This window comes from Terrapene carolina, unplaced genomic scaffold, assembly GCF_002925995.2.
Source record: "Terrapene carolina triunguis isolate 2854851 unplaced genomic scaffold, T_m_triunguis-2.0 Scaffold210, whole genome shotgun sequence".
Lineage (NCBI taxonomy): Eukaryota > Metazoa > Chordata > Testudines > Emydidae > Terrapene > Terrapene triunguis.
The window spans coordinates 50,627,590-50,653,761 of record NW_020664561.1 but is presented as its reverse complement, the minus strand read 5'-3'; the positions used below and the strand labels follow the sequence as shown (position 1 = coordinate 50,653,761).

At 40.9% G+C, this 26,172-nt stretch overlaps 1 protein-coding gene across 1 annotated transcript in view; it reads left to right on the top strand.

The window, feature by feature from the left end:
• The first annotated feature begins 4,356 nt into the window (after nt 1–4,356).
• LOC113404959 (cAMP-specific 3',5'-cyclic phosphodiesterase 4B) overlaps nt 4,357–26,172 on the top strand; it is a 348,028-nt gene continuing 326,212 nt past the window's right edge. Inside the window, exons 1-2 of the mRNA XM_026655435.1 lie at nt 4,357–4,445; nt 14,297–14,532. Of these exons, the coding sequence (XP_026511220.1) occupies nt 4,404–4,445; nt 14,297–14,532 (278 nt within the window). The 5' untranslated portion in view covers nt 4,357–4,403. The remainder of the gene's footprint in view (nt 4,446–14,296; nt 14,533–26,172) is intronic.

Here is a 26,172-nt window from a genome sequence, read left to right as displayed (position 1 = left end):
GATGTGGCTGTGGGAATGGGAAAAAGGGAGTGAATTCCTCAGAAAGATAAATGTAGTTGTGAACAAAGAACATAGTCTTTCTCTGTGAACAAGACCATGCACAGCACCTATCACATGCGCACTCAGGACAAGGTCGAATTTTCGGCCCTCGCATTCAGTGCCTGGGGTCTTGCACTGCCGATCTGAGAAGCGGGGCAGGACACCAGAATTTGTGTAGCAGGCAGACATGGTAAGCCGTAGACTTGTGGCTGCTTAAAACTTTAATAGTAGCACTGGCCTCCTTTCACATTGAAAGCAATGCCAGTCCCTGCTGCCAGCAATCCGGCAAGCATCAACTCTGCCCCTGTCCCACCCCCTCGTGGCTGTCCCAGGGAAAGATCCCTGTATGCCGCCCCTCTCCCGCCTCCACCGCTTGGCTGTAAACCGGCGGTTACAGTTCTGTAAAGGAACGGGCAAGCAGTCCCAATACTAACATTCCCCTACCTAATTCAAAGCAGGTCACCATGAGCGACATCACCCTGATGAGGATCTCAGACAGTGATAAAGAAAGAATGCTTCGGGAAAGCCTGCAAAGACCAGGGCCGTATGCCGCCATGCTCTGCAGGGCAATGATCCCGGAGTACTTGATTGTCTCCTGGCGCGGAAACGTTTCATACCACGGAGGACCCAATAAGGTCGCTCTCCCCAGGAACCTAATGCAAAGGCTTTCCAATTACCTCCAGGAGAGCTTCGTCGAGATGTCCCAGGAGGATTTCTGCTCTATCCCCGGACATGTAGACCGCATTTTACTGTAGCTGCACTGGCAGGGACTAAACAGTAGAGCGGCTTGGGCAGAACAATCATGCAAAACCGGACATTGTTAGATTTTTTTTTTTTTTAATAGTTGCACTGCCCGGGACTGAAACGTTAAGCGCCTAGGGCAAACTAATCATGAGAAACCCATTGTTGGTATTGTTAACATTCCTGTTCTGTTAAAAATAAATGTTTAGATGTTTAAAACACTTACTGGATGATCCTTCACCTGATTCTGTGTCCGGGTTAACGGCTGGGGACGGTTGGTAGGGGATCTCTGTAAGGGTGATGAAGAGATCCTGGCTGTCGGGGAAATCAGCGTTGCAAGCGCTGTCGACTGCCTCGTCCTCCTCATCTCCTTCCTCATCTTCCCCGTCCGCTAACATGTCCGAGGAACCGGCAGTGGACAATATCCCATCCTCAGAGTCCACGGTCAGTGGTGGGGTAGTGGCGGCGGCCGCACCTAGGATGGAATGCAGTGCCTCGTAGAAACGGGATGTCTGGGGCTGGGCTCCGGAGCGTCCGTTTGCCTCTTTGGTCTTCTGGTAGCCTTGTCTCAGCTCCTTGATTTTCACGCGGCACTGCGTTGCATCCCGGCTGTATCCTCTCTCTGCCATGGCTTTAGAGATCTTCTCGTAGATCTTTGCATTCCGTCTTTTGGAGCGCAGCTCGGAAAGCACGGACTCATCACCCCACACAGCGATGAGATCCAAGACTTCCCGATCAGTCCATGCTGGGGCCCTCTTTCTAGTCTGAGATTGCACGGCCATCTCTGCTGGAGAGCTCTGCATCGTTGCCAGTGCTGCTGAGCTCGCCACGATGTCCAAACAGGAAATGAGATTCAAACTGTCCAGACAGGAAAAGGAATTCAAATTTTCCCAGGGCTTTTCCTGTGTGGCTGGTCAGAGCATCCGAGCTCGGACTGCTGTCCAGAGCGTCAACAGAGTGGTGCACTGTGGGATAGCTCCCGGAGCTATTACCGTCGATTTCCATCCACACCTAGCCTAATTCGATATGGCCATGTCGAATTTAGCGCTACTCCCCTCGTTGGTGAGGAGTACAGAAGTCGAATTTAAGAGACCTCTATGTCGAACTAAATAGCTTCGTGGTGTGGACGGGTGCAGGGTTTATTCGATGTAACGGCGCTAAATTCGACATAAACGCTTAGTGTAGACCAGGCCTCAGTGTATTAAAGTTGAGCAGTATGGCTAGTACCTGAAAGCTTTCACCATCTGAGGGCTGTTTGGTCTTGGTTAAATTCCTCTGGAGAGTTGTCTTCACCATAAAAGCCACCACCACAACTGGTACTACTTGACCCCTTTACTGGTAGTCTCAACAGAGAGGCCAGTTAGTGATTTGTCCTCTCACCCCAGAGTTAATCTTTCCAAGCCAGGGTAGACACATATTGACAGTGTGCAAAAGCTTGCACTGCAGCTGTACCTGTTCTGTGATAAACACCAAGGGTTTTCCTTTTCAGAGCTGTCCCTCTGGCACCTTTTCATGAGCACTCAGTTCATAGTAAGAAAGAGTAAGATTTTTAACACCTGGTGCCCTGGCCAAATTCCTAGGTGAGTGAATGATTATGTTCTGTCTTCCTCTGCAGTTTCATCTGGTTAGTTATTTTTCATTTATTTTTCTAAATGCTGCTGTGTAGTGCTGCTTGCCCAAAGTGGCTGCAGTGTCTCACCCAAGAGAGGGCTACAGTATAGAAGTGGATGCATGCATGTATAATATTGAATAGAGCCTTTACATTTGTGAGAGTTACTGTATGAGTTAAAATATGAATACAAATATCTCCTCTTACTAGTTTTTGTAAGGGCCAGTTTACTCAAACCTGGGACCTTCTGTGATATACTTCTGAGTAAGGACTTGTTAAAAAACTAAGTAGGAACCACAGGATTTTGCCCTATATTTCTAAGGTTGTTACTAGGGCTGTCAATCACAGTTAACTCAAGTGATTAACTAAAAAAAATTAACTCGATTAAAAAAAATTAATCGTGATTAATCGCAGTTTTAATCACACGGTTAAACAATAATAGAATACCAGTTTAAATGTATTATAAATATATTTGGATGTTTTTCTACATTTTCAAATATAATGATTTCAATTACAACACAGAATACAAAGTGTCCAGGGCTGACTTTATATGATTACTTTTGATTACAAATATTTGCACTGTAAAAAAGATAAACAAAAGAAATAGTATTTTTCAATTAACTTCATACAAGTACTGTAGTGCAATCTCTTTATTGTGAAAGTGCAACTTATAAATGTAAATTTGTATCTGTTACATAACCACTCAAAATCAAAATAATGTAAAACTTTAGAGCCTACAAGTCTACTCAGTCCTACTTCTTTTTCAGCTTATCGCTAAGGCAAACAAGTTTGTTTACATTTACGGGAGATAATGCTGCCCGCTTCTTATTTACGTTACCTGAAAGTGAGACCAGGTGTTCTCATGGCACTGCTGTAGCCAGCGTTGCAAGGTATTCCAGTATACTAAACATTTGTATGCCCCTTCTTGCTTCAACCACCATTACAGAGGATATGCTTCTATGCTGATGCTGCTTGTTTAAAAAAAAAAAAAAGTGTTAATTAAATTTGTGACTCAACTCCTTGTATGTCTCCTGCTCTGTGGTTTTACCTGCATTCTGCCATATATTTCGTGTTACAGCAGCCTCAGTTGACGACCCAGCACATATTGTTCAATTTAAGAACACTTTTTCAGTACAGATTTGACAAAACGCAAAGAAGGTACCAATGTGAGATTTCTAAAGATATCTACAGCACTCGACCCAAAGTTTAAGAATCTGAAGTGGCTTCCAAAATCTGAGAGAGACGAGGTGTGGAATATGCTGTCAGAAGAACCCAAACCACTAAAAAAGAAAATCAACCTTCTGTTGGTGGCATCTGACTCCGATGATGAAAATGAATGTGCAGAACCCATTATCAGCCTGGAAATGTTTACTGGAATACTTTGCAACCACGGCTACAACAGTGCCATGTGAACGCCTGGTCTCACTTTCAGGTGACGTTGTAAATAAGAAGAATATTTGTAATAAAAAATAATCCTATAAAGTGAGCACTGTACACTTTGTATTCTGTGTTGTAATTGAAATAAATATATTTGAAAATGTAGAAAAACATCCAAAAATATTTAAATAAATGGTATTCTATTGTTTAACAATGCAATTAAAACTGTGATTAATAGTGATTATTTTTTAATCTTGCAATTTATCGTGATTAATTTTTTTAATTGTTTGACAGCCCTAGTTGTTACAAAGCTTATATTCCCAAACTCTGAGAACACTGATTTTTTTAAAAGAATTCTCATTACTAATTAAATTATTATTTTGCAAATGGAATGTTATACTTTTATGTAATTAGACACTTGGGATCCTTGTGCTTGGACTTCTGCTGCAAAGCGCTTTATGAAAACACGCTGTTAGCTGTAAGCTGTAAGCCAGCTAACCATGTTATCAATCAACTACATAGCTTATTACTCAAGAATACAAAGGCTTCCCACTTTTTCTTATAGGTTTACTGTCTGGGGAGAAATTGGATTGAACAAGAGCGGTTGGCACGAACAGGTGCATTTTTCATCTCTATAATGAAGAAAAGCAGAAGTGTCATGACGGTTACAGCAGATGACGTAAGTTTTTAAAAAAGTCAAGGTTTGTTCATTCCAGTATATTTTTTTCAGAACAGAACACACAGCCTGATTCTCCTTTCACATAGGCTGGCTTTACACTGGAGTTGCTCCTTAAGTTACTGACTTCCTTGGAGTTACTCCTAAATTATAGCAGTGTAAGTGAGAGGAGAGTAAGGTCCATTGATTAAAAAATATTAATGTAAACTCTTTTCTGTTGCTAATGCAGAGTGTGTGCTTGAACATTCTACTTCATTAGACTGTAAGAGAGAGAGATGGACCTGAGCCCAACCACAAACTTTGAGGAAGATCTGATCTGGATCCACACTTTGTGGATTTGCTGTAATTATATATTTATAAGCATTTTTACAGCACTCACTACTGTGGTTTCTTAACACCCCATGTGCTGATATATTAATCTATCACTCCTCTTGCCACAATAATCCTTTATTAATTACATTCCAGTTCTTATTCTCAGGAGAAATGCATCAATTTGTAATAATGGCAATGATAATCACAGCAGTAATTGCCTTGTTTATTACAGCTTGGGATCTTTAAAAATGGAAAATCATCTTCTCCCAGAATATATGTAACAATGTTACATTTTCAATATCACTCCAGCACTTTTAATACCAGCAGCAGCCATTCTTTAATATTCTTCTAATGTAGTTTGTTTGGGTTTGTGTGTAGGTGTTCTATATAATGGTTCATTAGCATTGTCCTTGAGATTACCCTTTCCAATTAGTACTTGCTGGGGAATTGGCTATTTTAATATGTGTTTATTCTGTGTGTGTGTGTGTGTGTGTGTGTGTATATATGTATAAAACACACTAAAATTACCCTCTCTGAAGATAGTATCTGTTGGGGAACTGGCTGCCGTTCAGACAATGCGAATAAGCTACAGAACCTTTCACCTGTAGGTCACTAGTTCGAATCGATGGATAAATGTTTCTATATAATGGATGTTTGGTACCCCCACTATATAAGATGAGTTTGATAGGTCTCAGTTCCTGCTCCCACATCACAAATTCTCCACCATGCTGTACAGCTCTGCACTAATTGGCAACTCATTAAAGAGGCCAAGAACTGTATGGCCTCTTTAAGAACTGTATGAATCTTGGTGACTGAACTGCCTCTGCCACCCACAAAAGAATCTCCCCCTCCACTCGATATCAGCCTGTTGACAGAGTAGTGTGTCTGAAGCTTGCCCTTCAGTGGCTCTGTCAGGTGCTGTCAAGCCAATGCCTTTTGTCAGGTAACTTCACCTGTATTCCTCCCTCTGTGGTTTACTCCGGGAGTACCCAATCTGGACTCCCGCCATCACTTGTCTCTAGGCAGGGACCCTTGTCCCTCTCCCCTCTGACGGGGGGGTGGGGGAGGGGGTTGAAACCAGTGTGCCAAAAGGTCAATTCTGTGTTTTGCTTTTTCTCTGAGGGATAGGAACAGTGTATTGCCAGCTGTTACAAGTTATCACAGAACTTTCTAAGCAAGCACTGTTGTTCTTAATGTAAAAGCATTACAGAGAAAATGTATTAAAACAATAAAGAAATTTAAACAGCCAGTAAACATACCAGGAGTCACCCATCAGTCTTATTGGGCCCTAGTAGGCCTAAGTCTTTCCAACCCTTCTGCAAGAGTTGGGGGGGCCCCTTGGACAAAAGATGCTGTCCATTTGCTAGATCATCAAGAAAGCCTTTGTCCCTAACAGTAGTGGAGTCAGATACCATACTATGTCCTCCTGCTCCACCTGGTCCATTTCAAAAGCATGTATATCCTCCTCTTAAAGGGAGGAAATAATATGGAGTCTGTGCCATCCAGCGGATAGGTACATGGGATCTGGCTCCACCTACCAGATGATGTTTTGCTGGTGCAGTTTTTCCATATTGAGCTGAAGTTGATAATCCTTCTCCTTCTCACTCATGCTGATGCTGCTTCTCCTGATCTGTACTCTTGCTCCTGAGCTGCAAGCATCTGGGCTTCCAGGTGCAATCTTTCCCTCTCTAGCCACAGATTCTCTTGCTCTAACTGTTTAGTCTCTCCATGATCCCAGTTGCAGTGGTGCATCTGATCTGGATGGAGCATGACTGCCGCAAATGCCAGCTTCTTCCCAGCTTCCCTCCCCTTCAAGATTTCCCCTGCCTGCTGGACTCTCTGCCAATGGCTGGATGTTGCCTGGGATCCTGGAAGTTGCCTGGGGATTCCTTTTCTGGTCCTTGGTGTATAGCTGGTCAATGAGCTGTGCCTTTGAGCTCTTCAGTGTTGAACTGCCTTTTTCAGCATATCTCAGCCATTTGCCTTTTTTTCAGCTTTGCATAACTCATTTTCATTGCACTGTACCTTCCCCACCCAAAACTGAGACTTTTCACTGTGCTTTTCCCTTCTACGGTACTTGCTGTCACTGTTTTTGGCACTTTGACAGTTCCCCACTGTCCTAGATCGCACACACCGACACCATCTATGGGTCAGTTTCAGGGTTGACTGCACCTTTGACCCACCTGCCTGGTCTTCCTTGAGGGCATCTGCTTAAAGCTTAAGCTTCTCAGTTATCACTTCTCTTGGGATGGAGACCCATGTCTTTCTCCCTTCAGACTGGAGTTTAGGCTTGCACCTCACTGCGATATCCCAGCAGGTATGACCAGAGTTCAGCACCTGCGGTTTATTCTTTCTCCAGTGGCTATAACATTGTACACCAGTTACCAACCAACCTTATAAACCTACATTTATTTGTAGGACAAAAGCATTACAGAGAAAACATATATGAATGAAAGAACCTAAATATATGCTAAAAGCTTACCAGAGGTCACCCTCAGCCCTGACATAGGGCTTTAGTAGTTGTCAGTCTTTCAAACACAACAACTGGGTTTTCCCTGTTGGTCCCAAGTTCATGTCAGTTTTTAGATTAGGAACCAGACTCCCACTGCACAGTTCAGCTATTTCTTCATACAGCCTGGGCCTTTGATCTCCAGTATCCTGGAGCAAGTTAGACAAGTCAGTGACCCTCTCCTGAGGGCATAGTTTCAAAAGGCTGGGTTCTTGCATAACTGGGGTTGTGTAGTTTGCATTAACCACTCTCCAGGGATTCCCCAGGAAATCCACATAACAGTTATTATCCCAAGAGGCCTTGCTTGTCTGGCACATTTCAACATAGTTGTTTTGAGTTTCTTACACTTCCCAGGTCTCACAACTATCACATCACCCCACCCCCAACAGAAGTGGCTGGGGGGGCAAGTGTGGCTGTCTGGCACCCTCAGGGGGACCCACTGACTTAATTCCCGGACAAAGCATCAGTGACTGAGTTTGTATTCCCTTTAACATAAATTACTTCCACATCATAATCTTGGAGTACCAGGCTCCATCATAGCAACTTGACATTCATCCATTTCATTTGATGCAACCCGGTGAGTAGTGAGTGGTCTGTTTATACAGTGAAGTGTTGTTCAAAAAGATAAGGCTGAAATTTGCTGAGGGGGCCCATACCACTACAAAATATTCTTTTTCAATTGTTGTGTAGTTTTACACTTGGGGGAGTGATTTCTTGCTCAGATATGCTGGGATGTCTCTTCCCTTTTCTTAAGATTTGCATCAGCCCAGTCCCAAGCCCTGTATCAGAGATTTTTGTAAAAACCATAAATGGTTTGTCAAAGGCCGGGCTTATCAGAACTGGGTCTCGGGCTTCCTGCAGTTCACAGACAAAGGTAAGGCTGCCCTGATTCCCAGGGCCGCCCAGAGGATTCAGGGGGCCTGGGGCAAAGCAATTTTGGGGGCCCCTTCCATAAAAAAAAAGTTGCAATACTATAGAATACTATATTCTCGTGGGGGCCTGGGGCAAATTGCCCCACTTGCCCCCCCCTCTGGGCGGCCCTGCTGATTCCCCCTTCCCATCATTGAGTAACCTTTTCAAAGAGTCGTTATGGACATTGTGTGGCCCCTTAGCAAAGTTACCTGGAGAAGGAAAAAGTATATTCTGGTAGTAATAGGTTGTGTCTCCTGCTATCCAGAAGCAGTAGCTCTGAGGCAGACAAGGTGGCTGACACTTTGCTAAAAATATTTAACTGGGTGGGTTTTCCCCATGAGGTTTGAACTGATCAGAGTCAAACTTTGTCTGCCCTACATAAAGAGCTATGGAGAAATGTGAGGTTCAACACTTCTGGTCGTCTCCCTACCAGCCCAGACTAACAGGCTGGTTGAGAGATTTAATGGAATCCTTGAAATGATGTTGAAAACGTTTGTGGACCAACACGTCAGTGATTGGGATAAATGTTTACCTTACCTGTTGTTTGTTTGTTTGTTTGTTTGTTTGTCTGGGAGATTTGCCAGCAAACCCACTTAACACTTACTGTCCCAAAAGTCCATGTCTCAGTGGTACATTTCAGTATAGTCATTTGAACTCCTTATGCTTACCACATCTCACATCTGTCTCACATCTGTCATCAGCACTAAATCCACGCATCTCCTTTGGGGTTCTATAGAGAGCTGACCAAAAAATGGAATTTCTTTCTCTCTCTCTCTCTCTCTCTCTCTCGCACACTCACACACACACACACACACACACTCTCTCTCTCTCTCTCACACATATTTGAAACTTTTTTTAAATCCCTCGTAGGGGCAAAAAATCAAAAACTCACACTATTTTCACAGGAAGGGATTCCCAGAAAAGTTCAATTTTGGGAGAATCAAAACAGAATTCTTGTGCTTGCTGGCTGTTGGATGGGCTCATTGGCTCTGCACGAGTCTGGAAAAGCAGCTAGCTGGGGAGGTGGGCAGCCAGGAGCTAGCTGTCCAGGGAGTCAGCCAGGCACGTAACCACCGAGTAGCTCAGGGAGAGTGGACCGCCAGGATAGCTTGTTGAGCCAGTCAAGTGAGGAGCAGACCAGTCTGGTGAGCCTGGCAGCCCACCAGGTGGGGACCAGGGGAGCCTAGTCTGCCAGCTTGTTGTGCTGCTGGGAAGCAAGCAGGGGAGCCTGTCTGGCTGCCAGTAAACTGGGGACCCTCAGGAACCGTGAATTCCAGGAGACCACCTGCCTGCCCAGTTTCCATCAAAATTTTCATCCAGCCATAGTTATTTGCAAATCTCTCATTAAATTATCATAGGTGAAACTGCGTACAACTAGGCACCTATAAAAAGATGAATGTAGGAATCTAACTTTAGCCGCCCATTTAAAAATGAAATCTTGGCCATTTTGCTCTATTGTATTGCGCTAAATGCATTTTATAAAATAGGAATTCCATTTTAAATGTACACCCAACAATGAACCTTTATGGTTTGTAGAAGGAAGTATCTCTCTGTTTCGGTGACTTTTGCAGGATAAATTAACTGAGGCTTGATGTAAAGTTGGGGAGTTTAAATCTGTCTTTCTGGGGGAGAAAGGTATTATATTTCTGCAGGTTTTTTTTTTTTTATTTTTTAGAATATTCTCAGCTAATTAATTTATGTATTATATTTATTCCCCAACTTTACATCAAGCCTCTTACATCATGTGAGTGAGGGTTTCAGGCTCCGGGACCCACATGCCTGTTGTTTTTATTTGTCCAAAGTTCAATTGACAAATGTCAGAAGGCAAGGCTGTATAGCTATCAATAAAACAATCCTAAGAAGTTCATCTTTCTTATATTAACTTTCTCCACAGAGGGAGGAACATTTGATCCAATCTATTTAAGCCGAACTTCATAGTCAAATACAAGTTGTAGATGTATTTTAATCATATCCTGTAAAGAAATTAACAGGAATAATATTTCAAATTCTCCTATCTTTATCCATGTGAATGCCATTCCTTAATCTGTTAAGAGTCCCACTGAGTTCAGATGGACTACTTGTGGAGTAAAGTACTACTCAAGGTGAAGGTGGCAGAATCTGACCTAAGTGTTTGAGAACATAAATAGGTTTACATTTCTAGTTTTTAAAATATGATCTGAAACAAGCAGCAGGTGGCATTGGCTGAGATTGTGCATTTCATTTTTATCTTGACTTTGTTTTCTGAAATGGCTCCTAATTTATCAGTATAGTCAAGAAGTGCTGGGGTGATGGTACCTGGATTGCTCAGATATAACCGCATATTGCCTATATTGCATACATAACTAATTTACATTCTTGCTGTAGCATTTCTATTCAGTGTAACCGTTGGTTCTACCCTATTTTAGCTGCTCCTTTTCTCTGTGTTAGCAAGATAAATCTGAAACAAAATCTGAATCCTTCACATGCCATCAGAGGTCACTTAGGGCATTAACAACTCCAATTCCATAAAAAGCTTCCAAGCAGCCTCTTGTAGGGATGTCCTGTGTCACCCATTAGTGAGACTCATTATCTGTGATAAGATCAGTGAATTGTTCTTGGTTTTATTTTTTAAATTTATACTGTTGGAGAAGAGATCGGTGTATAACCAGGGCCCTACCAAATTCCATGAAAAATGCGTCATGGACCGTTAAATCTGGTTTCCCCCTGTGAAATCTGGTCTTTTGTGTGCTTTTTCCCTATGCTATACAGATTTCACAGGGGAGACCAGTGTTTCTCAAATTAGGGGTCCTGACCCAAAAGGGAGTTGCGGGGAGCGGTCACAAGGTTGTTTTAGGGAGGGGTTGCAGTATTGCCACCCTTACTTCTGCGCTGCCTTCAGAGCTGGGTGGCTGGAGACTGGTGGCAGTTGACAGGGGCTCCTGGCCAGAAGGCAGAGCTGCCACCAGCAACAGCACAGAAGTAAGGGTGGCAATACCATACTATGCCATCCTTATTTTTGTGCTGCTGCTGGCGGCAGCTCTGCCTTCAGAGCTGGGCTCCTGGCCAGCCACTGCTGCTCTCCAGCTGCTCAGCTGTGAAGGCACCGCTGCCGTCAGCAGCAGCGAGAAGTAAGGGTAGCAGTACTGCAATGCCCCCTACAATAACCTTGTTTTGTTTTGGGTTAGGACGCCTACAATTACACCACTGTGAATTTTCAAATTTAAATAGCTGGAATCATGACATTTACGATTTTTAAAATCCTATGACCATGAAAGTGACCAAAATGGACTGTGAATTTGGTAGAGCCCTATGTATAACTGTACCAACACTTGTTTCTTTGGCGTCTTATAAAAGGCCTGTCTCTTTCTTTCACACACTTTAGTCTAAGAGCTGCCAGCATTATGAAGCTATCTCTTAGGAATAACTTGCCTTTTTCAATATATTGAATTTGAAGCACTATTAACTTTGAGTGCAAGTTTTGAAGGACGCATAACTGGGCGAGTAGGATATTGGAATATCACTTTCTAAAACAAGTGATACAACTTCACAATTTTTAACTAGATTGTTAACCCTCTTGGATTCTACTCGATTTAAAATGTGTTGTATTGTCCTTCAGAAATAGCTGTACTGGCAGCCATCATCAGTGCTCCCAAAGGAATTAGCCAGGATGGGATCTGTTGCATCCTGAGACCAGTATGTTCATGGTAGATATTATGAGGTGATGAGTCATCCTTGGACTACAGCCTGAATAAGCCTCATGTGGGGATGAGTTATTCCTGTGTTGGGCTCCAGCCAATCCACAAGCTTGGGGCTGCTCTGGTGACTCTCGGAGCAGGTATGTAAGCTTCACAGGAGAAACAGCAGCCTATTCTGCTCAACGTCACTTCATGGCTTGGAACTCTGCTCTGCTTGATAGTGGTGACAGATTCCACTGGCCTCAGTCTGTTCCAGCCCTGCTATTGCTCTAGTCTTGTCTCTGGTCCTGCTCCAGCCTTGTTCTGGGTCCAGCCTACCTCCCAGCCCTACTGTTGTCTTCTTCCAGCCCTGCTCTTGACTCCTGGTTCCAGCTCTAACCCTTGGTTCTGACCACTGGGCACGACCACCGCTGCTCCAGCCACTAGACATAACCTTCCTTGCCTTGGTTTTGACAGATATACCACTTAACAAACAGACCGTCAAATTCTGCACCAATTTCAGCTCCTGGTGTAGCATTCTGTAAAGCACATTGCAGTCCTCTAATCTCAAGGTGACAGTTATAAGGGTGAGGGTATTGAGGTCCACATCTGAAACAAATGGTCAAAATATCCTAGGCTGTTGCAGATCAGGGGTGGGGAGAAGCTGTCATGGCTATGGCTACTCTGATTTTTCTAACGATAGCTGGAAATTCAACTATATTGTTAACTTGAGTAACAAAAAGCAGGTCTGCGCCTTCAGATGAAGGTATAACCAATGCCATATTTCCATGTTGCTTCAACATTGCTCCAGACTTATGCAATTTGAGGATCAGCCTGTTTTCTCTCATCCTTACCCCATCTGAACCAGACACTGGTTGAGACAATTGACTGCGCTGGATGTTCGATAAAACGGAGGCATAGAGCATCCTGAAAACACCACAGACAATGTTTCGTCACTAAGTCTCAATGGCCTTATCTAGATGTTAAACAAGAGGAGAGAGAAGATGGACCCAGCTTGAAAGTACACTCCAGGAGGAAGAGCAATTGCCCACTAACACCCTTCTGAGAGCAAGAATTGAACAGTCAAGAAAGGCATGTTAAGAGCACTCTGTGTTTAGTATAAGCCAGAGTGCCTGGCAGGCTACAGTTATCATGAGCATTGATTGTGCACACTGCTTCATAGAATCTTAAGAAGCTGATTATGCAGAAAATTAGATACTGGAAGCGATGGCTGGAAACTTTGAGATGATGTCTTGTGTATGGTGGCATATACTATAGATTATGTCTTCGGTAAAGCAATTCCTTCATTAAAACAATTCACGTTTTTGGCCAGGTGTGATTATGTGATTGCCTTTCACTTTAGATGTGAAGATTTCAGAGAACAATTAGCTACCACAGACTTTGTTTATAGTGCATGTCTTTGCCTTCTGAACTGGAAATTGAAAAATCTTAGTGGAACTTACTGGCATGGTGAAAACGGAGTCTCTTGCAGGCCAAGTACAGTCAGTTTCTGCATACAGGGGAATAGCATCATCTGACTTGTTTTCCTCAAAGTTTATAAGAAGTAGAGATGGATGTGAACCAAAGTCTTAGCTCTAAATACTCCTAAACATTGGAAAGGTTCAAAATTTGAACCTATATTCTACGTTTTGCAGTTGGTTCCATTTATGATGTATTGAATCAAAACCTCAGGTCAGGATGCCCTGGAACTTTCGAGGTGTTCCAGATTTTGAGCCAGATCTGAACTGTAAGGTTCAGGCTGATCTCTAACACAGAAGTACTTCTGGCTCAGCTGTGGGAGGAATGGGAGCTAGCTTCCAGGACTGGTGATGTTTTGGAATAAAACCAGTAGAAGTTTGAGAACAAAACTACTTGGCTGATCAGACACTTCTCTTTAAGACTGTCCACATCATTTAAGGTTCCTCAGCTGGGAATTTGTCCCAAGTAGTAGATCTTGGATGATTCAGACTATATCATAGCACCAACTCTGAGGTCTCTATCTTCACCAGTTGGTATGAATAGGGCAAAACCTGATGAGCTGTGATGATTCACAGAAAAGGGAGCTAACAGGTAATTCATGAATTTGTGTTGTGTGAGAGAGGAGTAGTATTTTGGATGAACACTAAATGGACTATTCATAGGAAAAGTTTAAATTTTGAAAGTTTGCCATGTAATATGGACTATTCAGCTGGGGATCATTCCTGTTTAACTTCAGCTTGCAGAACTGGAGGATTGATTCCAATTTGTAAATATTATGAAATTCACAGTGGTGAATTTGCAAACGATTACAAAACTTTGTAATATGGCAGTAGTAAAATTTTTCCAGAAGCTAAGAATAAAGATTTCTTTTGTGAGTAGTTCAGCTCCCCCAAATACTAAATATTTATGAAAGTAAATTAATTGCTGATATTCTTTCTTTGTGAAAAAATGTATTTGCATAACTTCAATTACTTTTCTTTTTTTTCCAGATTGCTAAAGATTACTTAGAATGTGGCCTGAGCAAGTCTTATAGTACATCTAGTAATATGCTCGGCATAGATCTCTGGAGAGGAAGAAGGTGTTGCTCATGTAATTTGCAGTTACCACCATTGTCCCACAGACAAAGTGAAAGAGCTAAGACACCTGACAGAGACATCCTCGCTAGACCAACAACTTTGCCTTTGCTGACGCCACCAAGTATTGCCATCACCAGTTACCAGGACAGGTAAATTGTTTCAGATTCTTAAAATTCTGCTGGGTTTTTTTTGTTTTTTTTGTTTTTTTGAACGAGCCCTCAAAATATTACTCAATAAATGGGTGAGGGAGGGATATAGTGGTTAAAATACTAAAGTCAGCATTTACCAACCAGTATCACGTTATGGTATCTCAAGTAGATTAGTAAATAACTGCAGTACAACAGTGTGGAATTTTGACTTTGTAGTGGTGAACACTGTAAGAAGTTAACTGATGAAATTACTAACTTATATTACACTCTGTGGTCTGAACAAATGTAAAAATTTTCATTTGGTTAAAAATTAAAGGAGTAGTTCAAAATGCTTATAAATATGTAAGTGCAAAATTGTCTGATGTGTGTTAGAAATGACCTACAGAAGTTATTCATGGAAGCAGTAGGATCTTTCTGGTTTTGAGGTATCTTAAGAGACTTTGAAATCCAACATTAGTGAACTTGTCAATAGAACATAAAATTAAAGTCATCCTGAGTCAAAGCTTCTTACCTTTACAGCCTTCTGTCTATTTTTTAACCTAATTTATAATTCAGGTTTCCTTTCTATTTCTTCCTATAAGCTCAGTATGATGTGATTTAGAATCTAGTCATGTGATGGGAAGTTGGGGGTGGGGGTGGGGGAGGCATATCATTCTGGAAACTAGGTATGCCAGTTATAAATTAATGCTTTATTACTTGTGTAACTTACAAAATCTCTGTTGGGAGGTAGATATCAAACTAAGTAGGTGTCTCTACTTAGCTAGAACCAGGCTTGAGATTGAAAGGATGTGCTCTAACTCCTTGGTAAGGTGGAGGAATAATGTATGAGAACATCCCAGGACAGCTGTCAAAGCCTCACATGAAGGAGGATTGTGGTCTCAAGTCTCATAGCTGCTCCCTAATGATATTCAGGAAAGGAAGACTGACCATTGGAGATGTCCATAATGAGCTGTATAGATATACTAGAGATGTGTCAGGAGTCTGGGTCAGTCATGAAATCGATGTGTTTTTAAGTTAGTTTTATTTGGGTCTAAGGAGCCAGCTGAGCTTCTTACATACAGATTTATTTCTGACCTCCGTTTACTTTCTGTTTTCCTTTTTTCGTTTTTTATATTGCTCATTTACCCACTGAGTTCCAGTCTGGGGGAGTACCCTGTACCCTGCGATATTCACATAGATATTAAAAATTAGTAACACTAACTTAAAACATAGATGGGTTATAAATGTTGATGTCTGATGAAAACTGTTGGCCTACTCTGGAGTGTATATTATAGCTTTCAGGTTTGCAAAAGTGTGAGTCAAGGAGGATTATAGAATCTAAGCCTTACATGGAGCTGCAGGGGATGTTTCTCTGCTCTACCTTACAAATTGAACTATCAATGATTCATTTACCCATTATTGCAACTCCACTTCCGTTATAAAGCCCTCTTTCAACATGCTCGTACTTTCTCAAAAATGTTTATCAAACTTTCTGTACTTGGTCTCAGCCAAAGGGTGAAGGGTTGTTCATTCTCCAACCACCACACTATAGACACACGAAATATTTTGTTTTCAAATGCAAAATCTCTGGGTCTTGTGGAAGATCCTCAAAGGCAACACTGAAAATGTAAATAACTTCTAGGTTTTGATAAATCTTATGTTGGTAAACCAATGATTTAGTCGGTAGAAATATAAAAGAATAAATCCCAGCACTGTGTGCTTTACAAATTTATTTGAAAGGCATTGAAACCACAGGCATAATTTCCCATGATTCTTAATGCACTCTGCTGTAGCACCTCCTCTCTCCTTTATCCAACCTCCTTTCATCTGTACAACTTACTATTACTCTAGGAAAGAGGAAATATACTTTGATTTCACAGCATATACATTCTATGCTGTCTAGTACTTGAAGCCTTTTCAACGTAGAGTCAGAGTAAGATGCATAAATCATACTGGATCGAACTCAGGCTCTGCCGTTAGTTGGTGGAGCTCACATAGTAGTCAATGGGATGTTGCACCTTATGTCAGGGCTGAATTTCACCAATTCAGCTTAAATAAGAGTGGGCAAAAAAAAAGATTACTAGTGCTACGACAAGCAGAATGATAAGTACCTGGAGCTAAATAAGGTGCCTGTCTGTCACGTTCTTCTCATATAAGCCTTGTTGTCTTAACTTAGTTCACTAACATACTGCATTAGCGTATGCCTTTGAATATAATCACTTTTAATGTTGTTGTGTGTTTCTTATTAAAATTTAGAACAACACATTATTTTCTGGAGCAATGCAATGCAGCCTTTTGTTTTCAAAATTTAAAGTAAGTATTAACTAGTAAGGAACAACCCTTGCAGTTACAGGTGGTGTTATTAATTATCTTTAATAATTTGTCACTTAGCACAGTGTTCTAAATTCTATAGAAATATAAAAAACACCGTCCCTGCCCTAAAGAGCTTGTAATCTAGAAAAAGACAAGAAAGAAAGATGAAGAATGGTGGAATGGATACAGTCTACAAGCAAAATGGTCAAGCTCATGGTTAAGGCTGCAATTTTGGAAATTTTTAGTAGATTTCATGGCAGAGGTGCGGGGATGAAATAAGTTGCAGAAAAGTCACCAAATAACATAGTTTTTGCTACATCAGCATGCACACGAGTATAGTGGGGGTGCTGAAAGGTGAGTTTGAAGGGCAGCAGTTGGAGAACGAACCCAGCCAGCTCCCTGCTCTGGGCATTGCAGCCTGTAACATGGAGTTGCAGTGTCACTCAGATTTGGCCCATCCACCCCTCTGCCTCCATCTGCAGAGGGGTGGATGGGCCAAACCCGAGTGGTGTTGCAACCTAGTGCACAGGGTCGCAGCTGTTAGATGAGGAAGAAACTACCTTGCATTAAACCTAGAGATGGAGCTGATTTCTGAATCATAACTTTTTCAGAGTTCAGGTATGTTTTGGATCCAGGGTTTTGCATCAGCGCATTGTAGATTTTGAGTTCCAGCTGCAGAGTTCATATTTGGATCTGAACTTTCTCAAAGTGTGGATCTTGGTCTAAACTTCATAAAGTTCAGAGTTGTTCAGAACTGGAGTTTCAATTTGGGTTCATCTCTAATAATCATATTTAGAACAATCCCTAAGCATGCTCAGTGCGGTTACCCAACATCTTTCCTCAAAGCCCAGTTGCCATTCTGAACATGGAGTTACTCTCCAAACTGAGGAGTGGTAATACAGGAGCAATACAGAATGGAATTGGGTGTTCCAAGGAATTTTCGCTCAAGAATCGCAGTTGGTTGAGTAATAACGGGACAAAGTTACTAAAACCAGCTTTCTGATTTCAGATGGATTGAGCCTGTTGACTGTGAAGGTGTTGATTTCCCCTTTTTGAGTATTTTTAGATTCCCGTATGATGCATTCATAACAACTTATAACTTTGTTCAAAAGAGAGAATGGGGAGACTATTCATATGTGTTGTTTTTAAGAATGAATTAATCTTGGGCTCAGAGCACTGTTAATAGATGATTTAAGACCAAGAAAAATATAAAGAATTATCATTAGTTCCTGATCAGTTCTCTTTACAACACAAGGGGGCGTTGCTGCACCTTTCTTCTAATACAGTAAAATTGATGTATGCACTTTATCTGTGTGGTATCATAACATCTGCTTTTCTTCTAGAATGATAAGCCTATAGAAAAAGTTAGTAATTAGCATTGACATGCCAATAATTAAAAAAAAATGCCTCTTCTAATAGGTGACTGAAAAATCGCTGGCTTCTTATTTCCAACTTGTATTTTAAATACTCTTTTAGAGTCCTAAGAGAAACATTGGTGCTGCTGCATTTAGATGTTAATGTTCATCATTCAGAACTCTGATTCCCAACAAGCAACTATTGTTTCAGGAGAACCTTTCCTCCTCTCACCTTTTTAGAGCTAGGCCACAGCTTTATGTATAATGACAGGTTCGATGTTCACATTTTTTTTTTCCATTTTCTGACCGGGTTCTAATCATTGGTGTTCTGTTAGTAGTTCTGTGGTCTTGATTGCCTCATATAGTATAGTGTGGAGTCCCAGTGTAAAATATCTCAGGCTTCCATTGTGAGCCCTAGCCCTTCAGAGAGCTTAAGTGAAAATTCCGAAGCCACAGGCAGAAATTCAAAATTCAGCCCTTCCTCTGCACAAGTGTTTTCACAATGTTAAGGCTAGGGGTCTAATAAGCCTAAGCTCTTCAGGGTCTCAGTCCTAGGAGGCAGGAAAGAAGCAATCTTTCTCTTTGAGGAAATTCTCAAACTTGAGTTCACAGTCTGGTTCAATGACTGGAATAAGGCAGCTCAGGCTAGGTCTACACTACGGGGGGGGGAGAGTCGACCTAAGATACGCAACTTCAGCTACGTGAATCGCGTAGCTGAAGTTGCGTATTTTAGGTCAACTTACCTGGCTGTGAGGACGGCGGCGAGTCGACCACTGCCGTGCCACTGTCGATTCTGCTTCCGCCTCTTGCCGTGGTGGATTTCCGGAGTAGACGGCAGAGCCATCGGGGATCGATTTTATCGCGTCTTCACTAGACGCGATAAGTCGATCCCCAATAGATCGATTGCTACCCGCCGATCCAGCGAGTAGTGAAGACGTGCCCTCAGTTTCTGGGAGACTGGATGTGCGACAGCAGGAGTGTTTTATCAGTCCACACCTTCCATTTGTCAGGGGTGGCTAATCCAGTTTATATCCCATGAAATATTATGATTATGGGCCCATAGATTCCAGAAATTGTTTGCCAAGTTTATTCACTAAACTTAGCTTCAGTACTCAGACATCTTTTGTGTCTTCATAATCCTCAAAAGAATAAGGTGGGCAGATTTGCTATGACTTACTCAATATGGTTAGAGTTACCTTTACACAATAGTGAGTTGGTTGATGCTGTGGCAAAGGAGTTTATGAAATGGAGTACTCAAAATGAAACTCTGCTTAGAAATGTAAACCTAGAGGACCTTGGTCAAAGGACATTATATGGGTTTGCTGTAGATGATAGTTAAAGGCAATGGAAGGATAGAGTACATCTCTTTTGTCTGGATGAGTAGGGGAGCTGGCTTCAAGGACATTGAGTATAGTAAAACCTAGTTGAGGTTGCAGAGTAATTGGACAAAAAGAGGGTAAATGCCTGAACTAACCTGTGGTTAGTATTAAGAACACTGAATTCTGTGCACTTCAGGACTCGTACTTTAGATTAAGGATTTTCTCAGATAAAAAATAAGAACGGCCATACCAAGACCAATGGTTCATCTAGCCCAGTATCCTGTCTTCCGACAGTGGCCAATGCCAGATGCTTCAGAGGGAATGAACAGAACAGGCAATTGTTGAGTGATCCATCCCCTGTCATCCACTCCCAGCTTCTGGCAATCAGAGGCTAGGGACACGCAGAGCATGGAGTTGCATACCTGACCATCTTGGCTAATAGCCATTGTTGGACCTGTCCTCCATGAACTTATCTAGTTCTTTTTTGAACCCCATTATAGTTTTGGCCTTCACAACATCCCCTGGCAATGAGGTTCACAGGTTGACTGTGTATTGTGTGAAGAAATATTTCCTTCTGTTTGTTTTAAACTTGCTGCCCATTAATTCCATTGGATGACTCCTGGTTCTTGTGTTATGTGAAGGAGTAAATAACTCTCTTATTCATTTTCTCCACACCGTAAAAGTATACATTTCAGGCAGGGGACAGGAACAGAGAGGGTATGTCTTCACTGGAGAATTAAGTTGGGCTCCTACTTTTGGGTTGCCTCTAATACCTCTCCTGTCCACACATGCAAAAACATCTCACCTGGGTTTAATGGTGCTTTGAACGTGGGCTAGCTGGCTCACCTTGGGTTGTCAGATAAAGCCCAAGTGAGGCTTTAATTCAGACTGGTAACCTGCCCATTTTGCAGTCAGGATGCCGGCTAAATCACTTGCGTGCTGATAATCCTCCTGTGCCTTCCCACAATTTCCCCTGTGAGCCCAGAGGGACAGACAAGGTCCCCACGATTCACTAGGAAAGAATCCTATAGCCCCTCAGCTTAACACAGCACAAACAACCATGGATATGTCCCCAGAAGTCCTAGTGCACCATCAGTGAGGACACAGTAACTTGGGTATAGCTTTTTATAGTGTGGCTGCTCACACCAGAGCTCCTATCGCCCAAATTCACTCTGCACTGAAGACATACCCTTCAGTGTGCTGAAAGCAAGTGTGCAACACCAAGGATCAGTGTGTGCTTGGCATACCTCTTCGCGTTAATGAAGTGTCTGATTGTCTTTGAATCAAAGGCTGTCCTGATTGGACCTTTCTGCACAGCGGTGGAATATGCAGGAGAAAGTGGAAGTAGGGATTAATGGCGATCCACAAAGAGGGCAGAGAGGAGTTTTTTATAGGTAGGTTTTGGACAGGCTGATTAACAGTGAGATGGAGTTTGCAAAGGAGGTTTGTACCTTTTTGTGGGGCAAAGCATATCGACAAAGAGGAACCAAAATAATATAGAGCCAGTTGAGGAAACTGATCAAAGGAGCACTACAATTAAAGGGACACAATCAAATAATTTTAGACTCCGATTTAGAAAGAAATAGTCCAAAGACTAAACAGAGGGTATTTCTTATCTATGCTGCCAGTACTAATATTTAAAGATCCATAAGACAAACAGTTCTTACTAGGTGAGTGTATAGACTTGTCTCATTGGAGACATTTTGCAGAGTAGACAAATCAATAAGACCTATTCAGAAACTACTATACCTGGATTTTGTGTAATCCATATCTGTACTTGTAAAAACAACAAGAGTGTTATGGGACAGCTCATTATTAGATGGTGGGCTTATGGCACGAAAGGTGAGTCAGTCAGTCTTAATAAAGATGTTTTCACTTCATTTGCTTATTATTCATTGTAACTAGTCATATTTTTTGTAGTGACTGTTAAGTTATGACAAATATCTTCCGGGTGATCTCATAGGCATGATAGTTCACTTTTGGTACTAATGCATATACTTCATTGCTCTGATTATCTAGCATGTTATCTGTCTCATTTATAAAAACATTTGTAAGGTGTCAGTCACTATAGTATCTAGGCAACAGCTATAGGAGCTCATACAAAATTCCAGAAAGGACTTTGTTCTCTACACCTAGATCAGCCACTGGTTTTGGTGGAGGTGTGACAGGGTACAGGGGCAACAACTGGTCCTTACTGAACATAGTAACTTCAGTTCAGGTTTCTCCTCCTCTTCCACAGATGTTCAGATTAGCTGCTTGAAAGGCAGAAGGGAAGGCAGAGTCCCACACTCAGGGTCAAAGGATTGCATTGGCTGAAGGTCTTTGGTTGTCTGGGTTTTTTTGGTTTTTTTTTTGGTTTTCCCCTCTATTTTAATTTGATTAGAGGTCTGAGTAACTTAACTCTAGGGGAAAACCCTGGCTGAATGTTATCTGTATTTTGTTTCTGCAGAGCCATTTCATCAGTTTACACATCGTACTTAATGGTTTTTTTGTTTTTTGCTTTTTCTTCCATGAGAAGTGCTGCGTCTCCTTTATGCTGTCATTGCTGAAGCCATTGTGAAAAGATGGGTCTTGCATTTTTCCTTGCACTCTTAAATTTGGGCTCATTCTGATCTCTTTTTGTAAAGTATTTCGGAGTTTAGGGTTCTATGCTGAGTCTCACATTGTTCACCAGAATAGCTAAAAGAGAGCAAGATGACAAATATAATGTATTGACTTTTAAACTGAAAGGTGGTTAGGGAGTTTGTATATAGTATTGTAATGCATTTGTTAGTGTGCCAACAAGAATTTAGTAGAAATATTTGGATGTCACATCTTGAAAATATAACTTTTTTTCACTATCTGGCAGTGGGTAGTTATCTATGTGTGCTAACTTTAAGGGAGAGTAATGGGTGGGCTGAAATGATTCACAAGAACATAATTCCAGCAAGGGGCTCTGAAGACATCCAAAGCCATGAGAATAAATCAGTGGATAAAGAAAAGCAAATTTGTCTCCTTGTACTTGAAAACCTCAGCACAGTTCCAAGAACACTTCATGACTGAAATTATATGGATGTGTATACTGAGACAGAAAGTAGTTGATTTAAGCAACTGCAGTACCTGACAGTCCCAACAGGGTGCCAACAAACCAAGTAGAATTCAGTAAGGGTTAATTCTGCTATATGTGATTAAGCTTTAGCAGGGATTTTAAAGTTGCCATGCATTTTCATAGAATCTCAGGATTGGAAGGGACCTCAGGAGGTCATCTAGTCCAACCCCCTGCTCAAAGCAGGACCAATCCCCAGACAGATTTTTACCCCAGTTTCCTAAATGGCCCCCTCAAGGATTGAACTCCCAACCCGGGGTTTAGCAGGCCAATGCTCAAACCACTGAGCTATTCCTCCAGGATACTGTGCATTACTGCACTCTTCACAGGCTCTCACATGTTGACAGAGATTACAGCAGATTTAGTACTTTTTCTTTTTTTTTACTTTCCAAGTTTCTCATTGTTGGTTAGCTGAATTGTCTTAAAATCTGCTTCTGTCATGACTGAAATTATACAATAGTCCATCTGCAGTGTCGAGATTGTGGCGTGGAATAACTCGTTATGAGGTCTGTCTGTAGCTGAAATGTCAATATATTTTTGTCAACACTGTAGTTTATAAAAAGAAAAGTTTGAGAGATCAAAAATAGGGTACATTTTTTTGGGAGGAGAAGGAAAAAAAGGACATAATTGATAATTTTTTAAAGTTTATTTTCTGCTATATTCTTTCTTGGGTTACCCTAAATTTTAGTTCCAGTATGTACACAAAGTTGCCTTGTCATTGCTTACCCTATGATCACTAAATTATTGCACGAGGAGTTATACTTATTTAATATTCCCCAATACCATGTCTAACACTATTTAGAATATAAAGCTATCTAAAATCACATAGAATACGTGTTTCATTAACATCCATGGTATTATAACATGAACTGTAAACAATTAAAGAAAAACTAAGCTATTTGCAAACAAAATGTGTATGCAGACTCTAAGGTAATACACACATGAAACTGTGTGCACAAATTATGCATGGAATGGAGTATTCAGGGGTTGGATCTTCAAACTCCATTCTAAATTTAAAAGCTTTTTAGGCAGTACATGCATAAATTTTGTCCATATTTCATAAGAGTTGTTAAATTATATTCAGATGTCCTTGTCTATTTTTCATAACTGAAACTGCAGTAATAAATCAAGGCAAGATGAAAGAGCAAGGAGGGAAAGAATAATCTTTCCATCTTCAGTCAAAACAGCCAAAATAATTCTTTTGTCCTGTAGTTTGAGACTATCTGACTATCTATACACTGGTATAATTCAGTTTACTTTGGTAAAGTTATACTAGGGTAAATGAGCGGAGAACCAGGCCCATATAAGTAGAGTTGTGTTAATTTTATCAAGTTGAGTATATATATTGGACCAATAACATGTACATAAGGCCCATCCCAAACCACATGAATATAGTCTATTATGAGCATATTTCTGAGAAAAGATCACACTATTAGCATTAAATATAATATAGACTGAATATATTCGGTGGGATAAAGATTCTGTAAAGCCATTTAAACTGTAGTTCAAAAAGATCTGTTGAAATACGTATGGCATTAATGGCCCAATCCTGTTAAATCCTCAGTTGCTTCATGGAAGTTGAAGGAAAATCACTTCAGTGGGAGTTGATGGGTTTCAGCAGTTCACAAGATTGAATTCTTACTTGAGCCAGTGATTCTTGCTATTCCTTATCAAAGAAAGCTGCAAATTTCTTATCAGGATTTAAAGCTCTTTCGAACTTTCTGGTTTTATACAGGCTTTTACCAAAATCTTAATGAATTGGCAAAATTAAGTGGTTCCGTGTGTGTATCTGTATGCTATTGTTACTCATCCAGCAATGACACTTTCTCCTGCTTCGATCACTCTGAAGCTTCTAATTTGTAAGTATGTTTATCACTTCGGCTGAGGTCAAGATCCAGAGACAATACGTTAAGGGTCTGATCCTATATTCCATGTTCATCCCAAACGCCCACTGAAGTCAGTGGGAATTTGCAGTGTACCAGGAGTACAGGATTAAAAGAAAAAAATACATTGATAAATCTTAATGCCATTTGCAGTGTCAAGAAATCCATTGATTGTAGTACTTTAAATTGTTCTCCAGGTGATGACAGCAGACAGTAAGTTATGTGCATCGGTAAAATAAGCCAATAGGATGTTGGACGGCAGAGACTAGTAAAACCACACATTCAGAAGAATACTGCATTCAGTTCTAGACACCTCCAGACCAGCAAGAACCTGATAAATTAGAATTCATTCCTGGACGAATGGAGGAAGCTAAAATTACAAGAGGCTAGAGGTATTGATCTGTGAAGAAAGATTAAAAGGCCTAATTATGTATAGCCAGTCTGGAGAACTAAGCAGGAGGTGTGTGTCAATCATAACTGTGTACAAATAATTGAGGAGGAGAAGAATTGTTTATGGAAGTATAAAGCTATAACTAGGACTAATGGGGTACAATAAAGAACAGAAAAATGTATGCTGACTTTTTTGGGGGAAATGTTTCTAATGGTTCTATCTGTCTAAACTGGAATAACCTCCTGGAGAAACGGTGGGCATCCCACTGTTTAGATAATTTCAAACTGAACTGTACAAGAACTAGAGAATATATTTAAAGAGTAATCTTATAATGGCTGGGGGAATAGGCTAGTTGATCTAATAGGTGCTCTGATATTATGGTGATAGATGCCACTATAAGAACCCCCAAAAAAGATGATTTTTTGAATGTTGTGATTTTTATCTATGTATTTACAGCATTTAAAATATTTAAATGTAAATGCCTATAGACTTTACGTAAACATCTAGTTTTTCCTTGTAATTATGATATCATTAGCTGCTGTAGAGCTTTCATTTGTCTGTACATAAGACTTCTGATAACACAAGTTTAATCATTCTGATTAAATACAGATCTTGTACTTCAAAAGCCTGTGCTGCAGTTCTTTGGGGCATGCACTCATCTTAAAAAAGGAGGTCAAGTATACTCTTTATAACATCTAATGCACTCTATGGGGAAAATGGTTTTTAATTACAATGCACGGTTTCTGGACAATATAAATGATAGTTTAGCTTTGAAAAGAGAATTACTGTGATTACCACAAGTCTCCTTGACAACAAGCTAGATGTAGAGAATATTGAATTGTTTTAGAGCTGGATACAGACTTAAAGGGTTTCATCTGTGCAGTGATTGCTTTGTTCTTTTGTGGAAATCATTTTGAAATACTATCTAACACCTTTAGGGACTGCCCTTTCATACTGAACATTGAAATTAATAGGAGTTGCAGTAGGTCAGATCCCCTCAGGATCAGGCCCTTTGATTTTTCTTTTGCTAGCCCCTCTAATAGAGATCACTAGATGTTTTCATTCCCTCCTACTAACCTGGTAGATGTATCCAATGAACTATGAAAATATGAAAACAAAATTTTAAAGGACTCTTTGCATTTATTTATTAAAAGGAAGGATTCAGGTGTTCCCTTAGGCTTATTTTCAGTTTCTAGTTAGCTTACCATGGTGAACTGTAAGAGCAGATATACTGTATGAAGGCTGAAGATGTAATAGTTATGACACAGTCCCTATATTGTCTACTCTTCTACAGATCTTTCTGTGGGAAACAGGA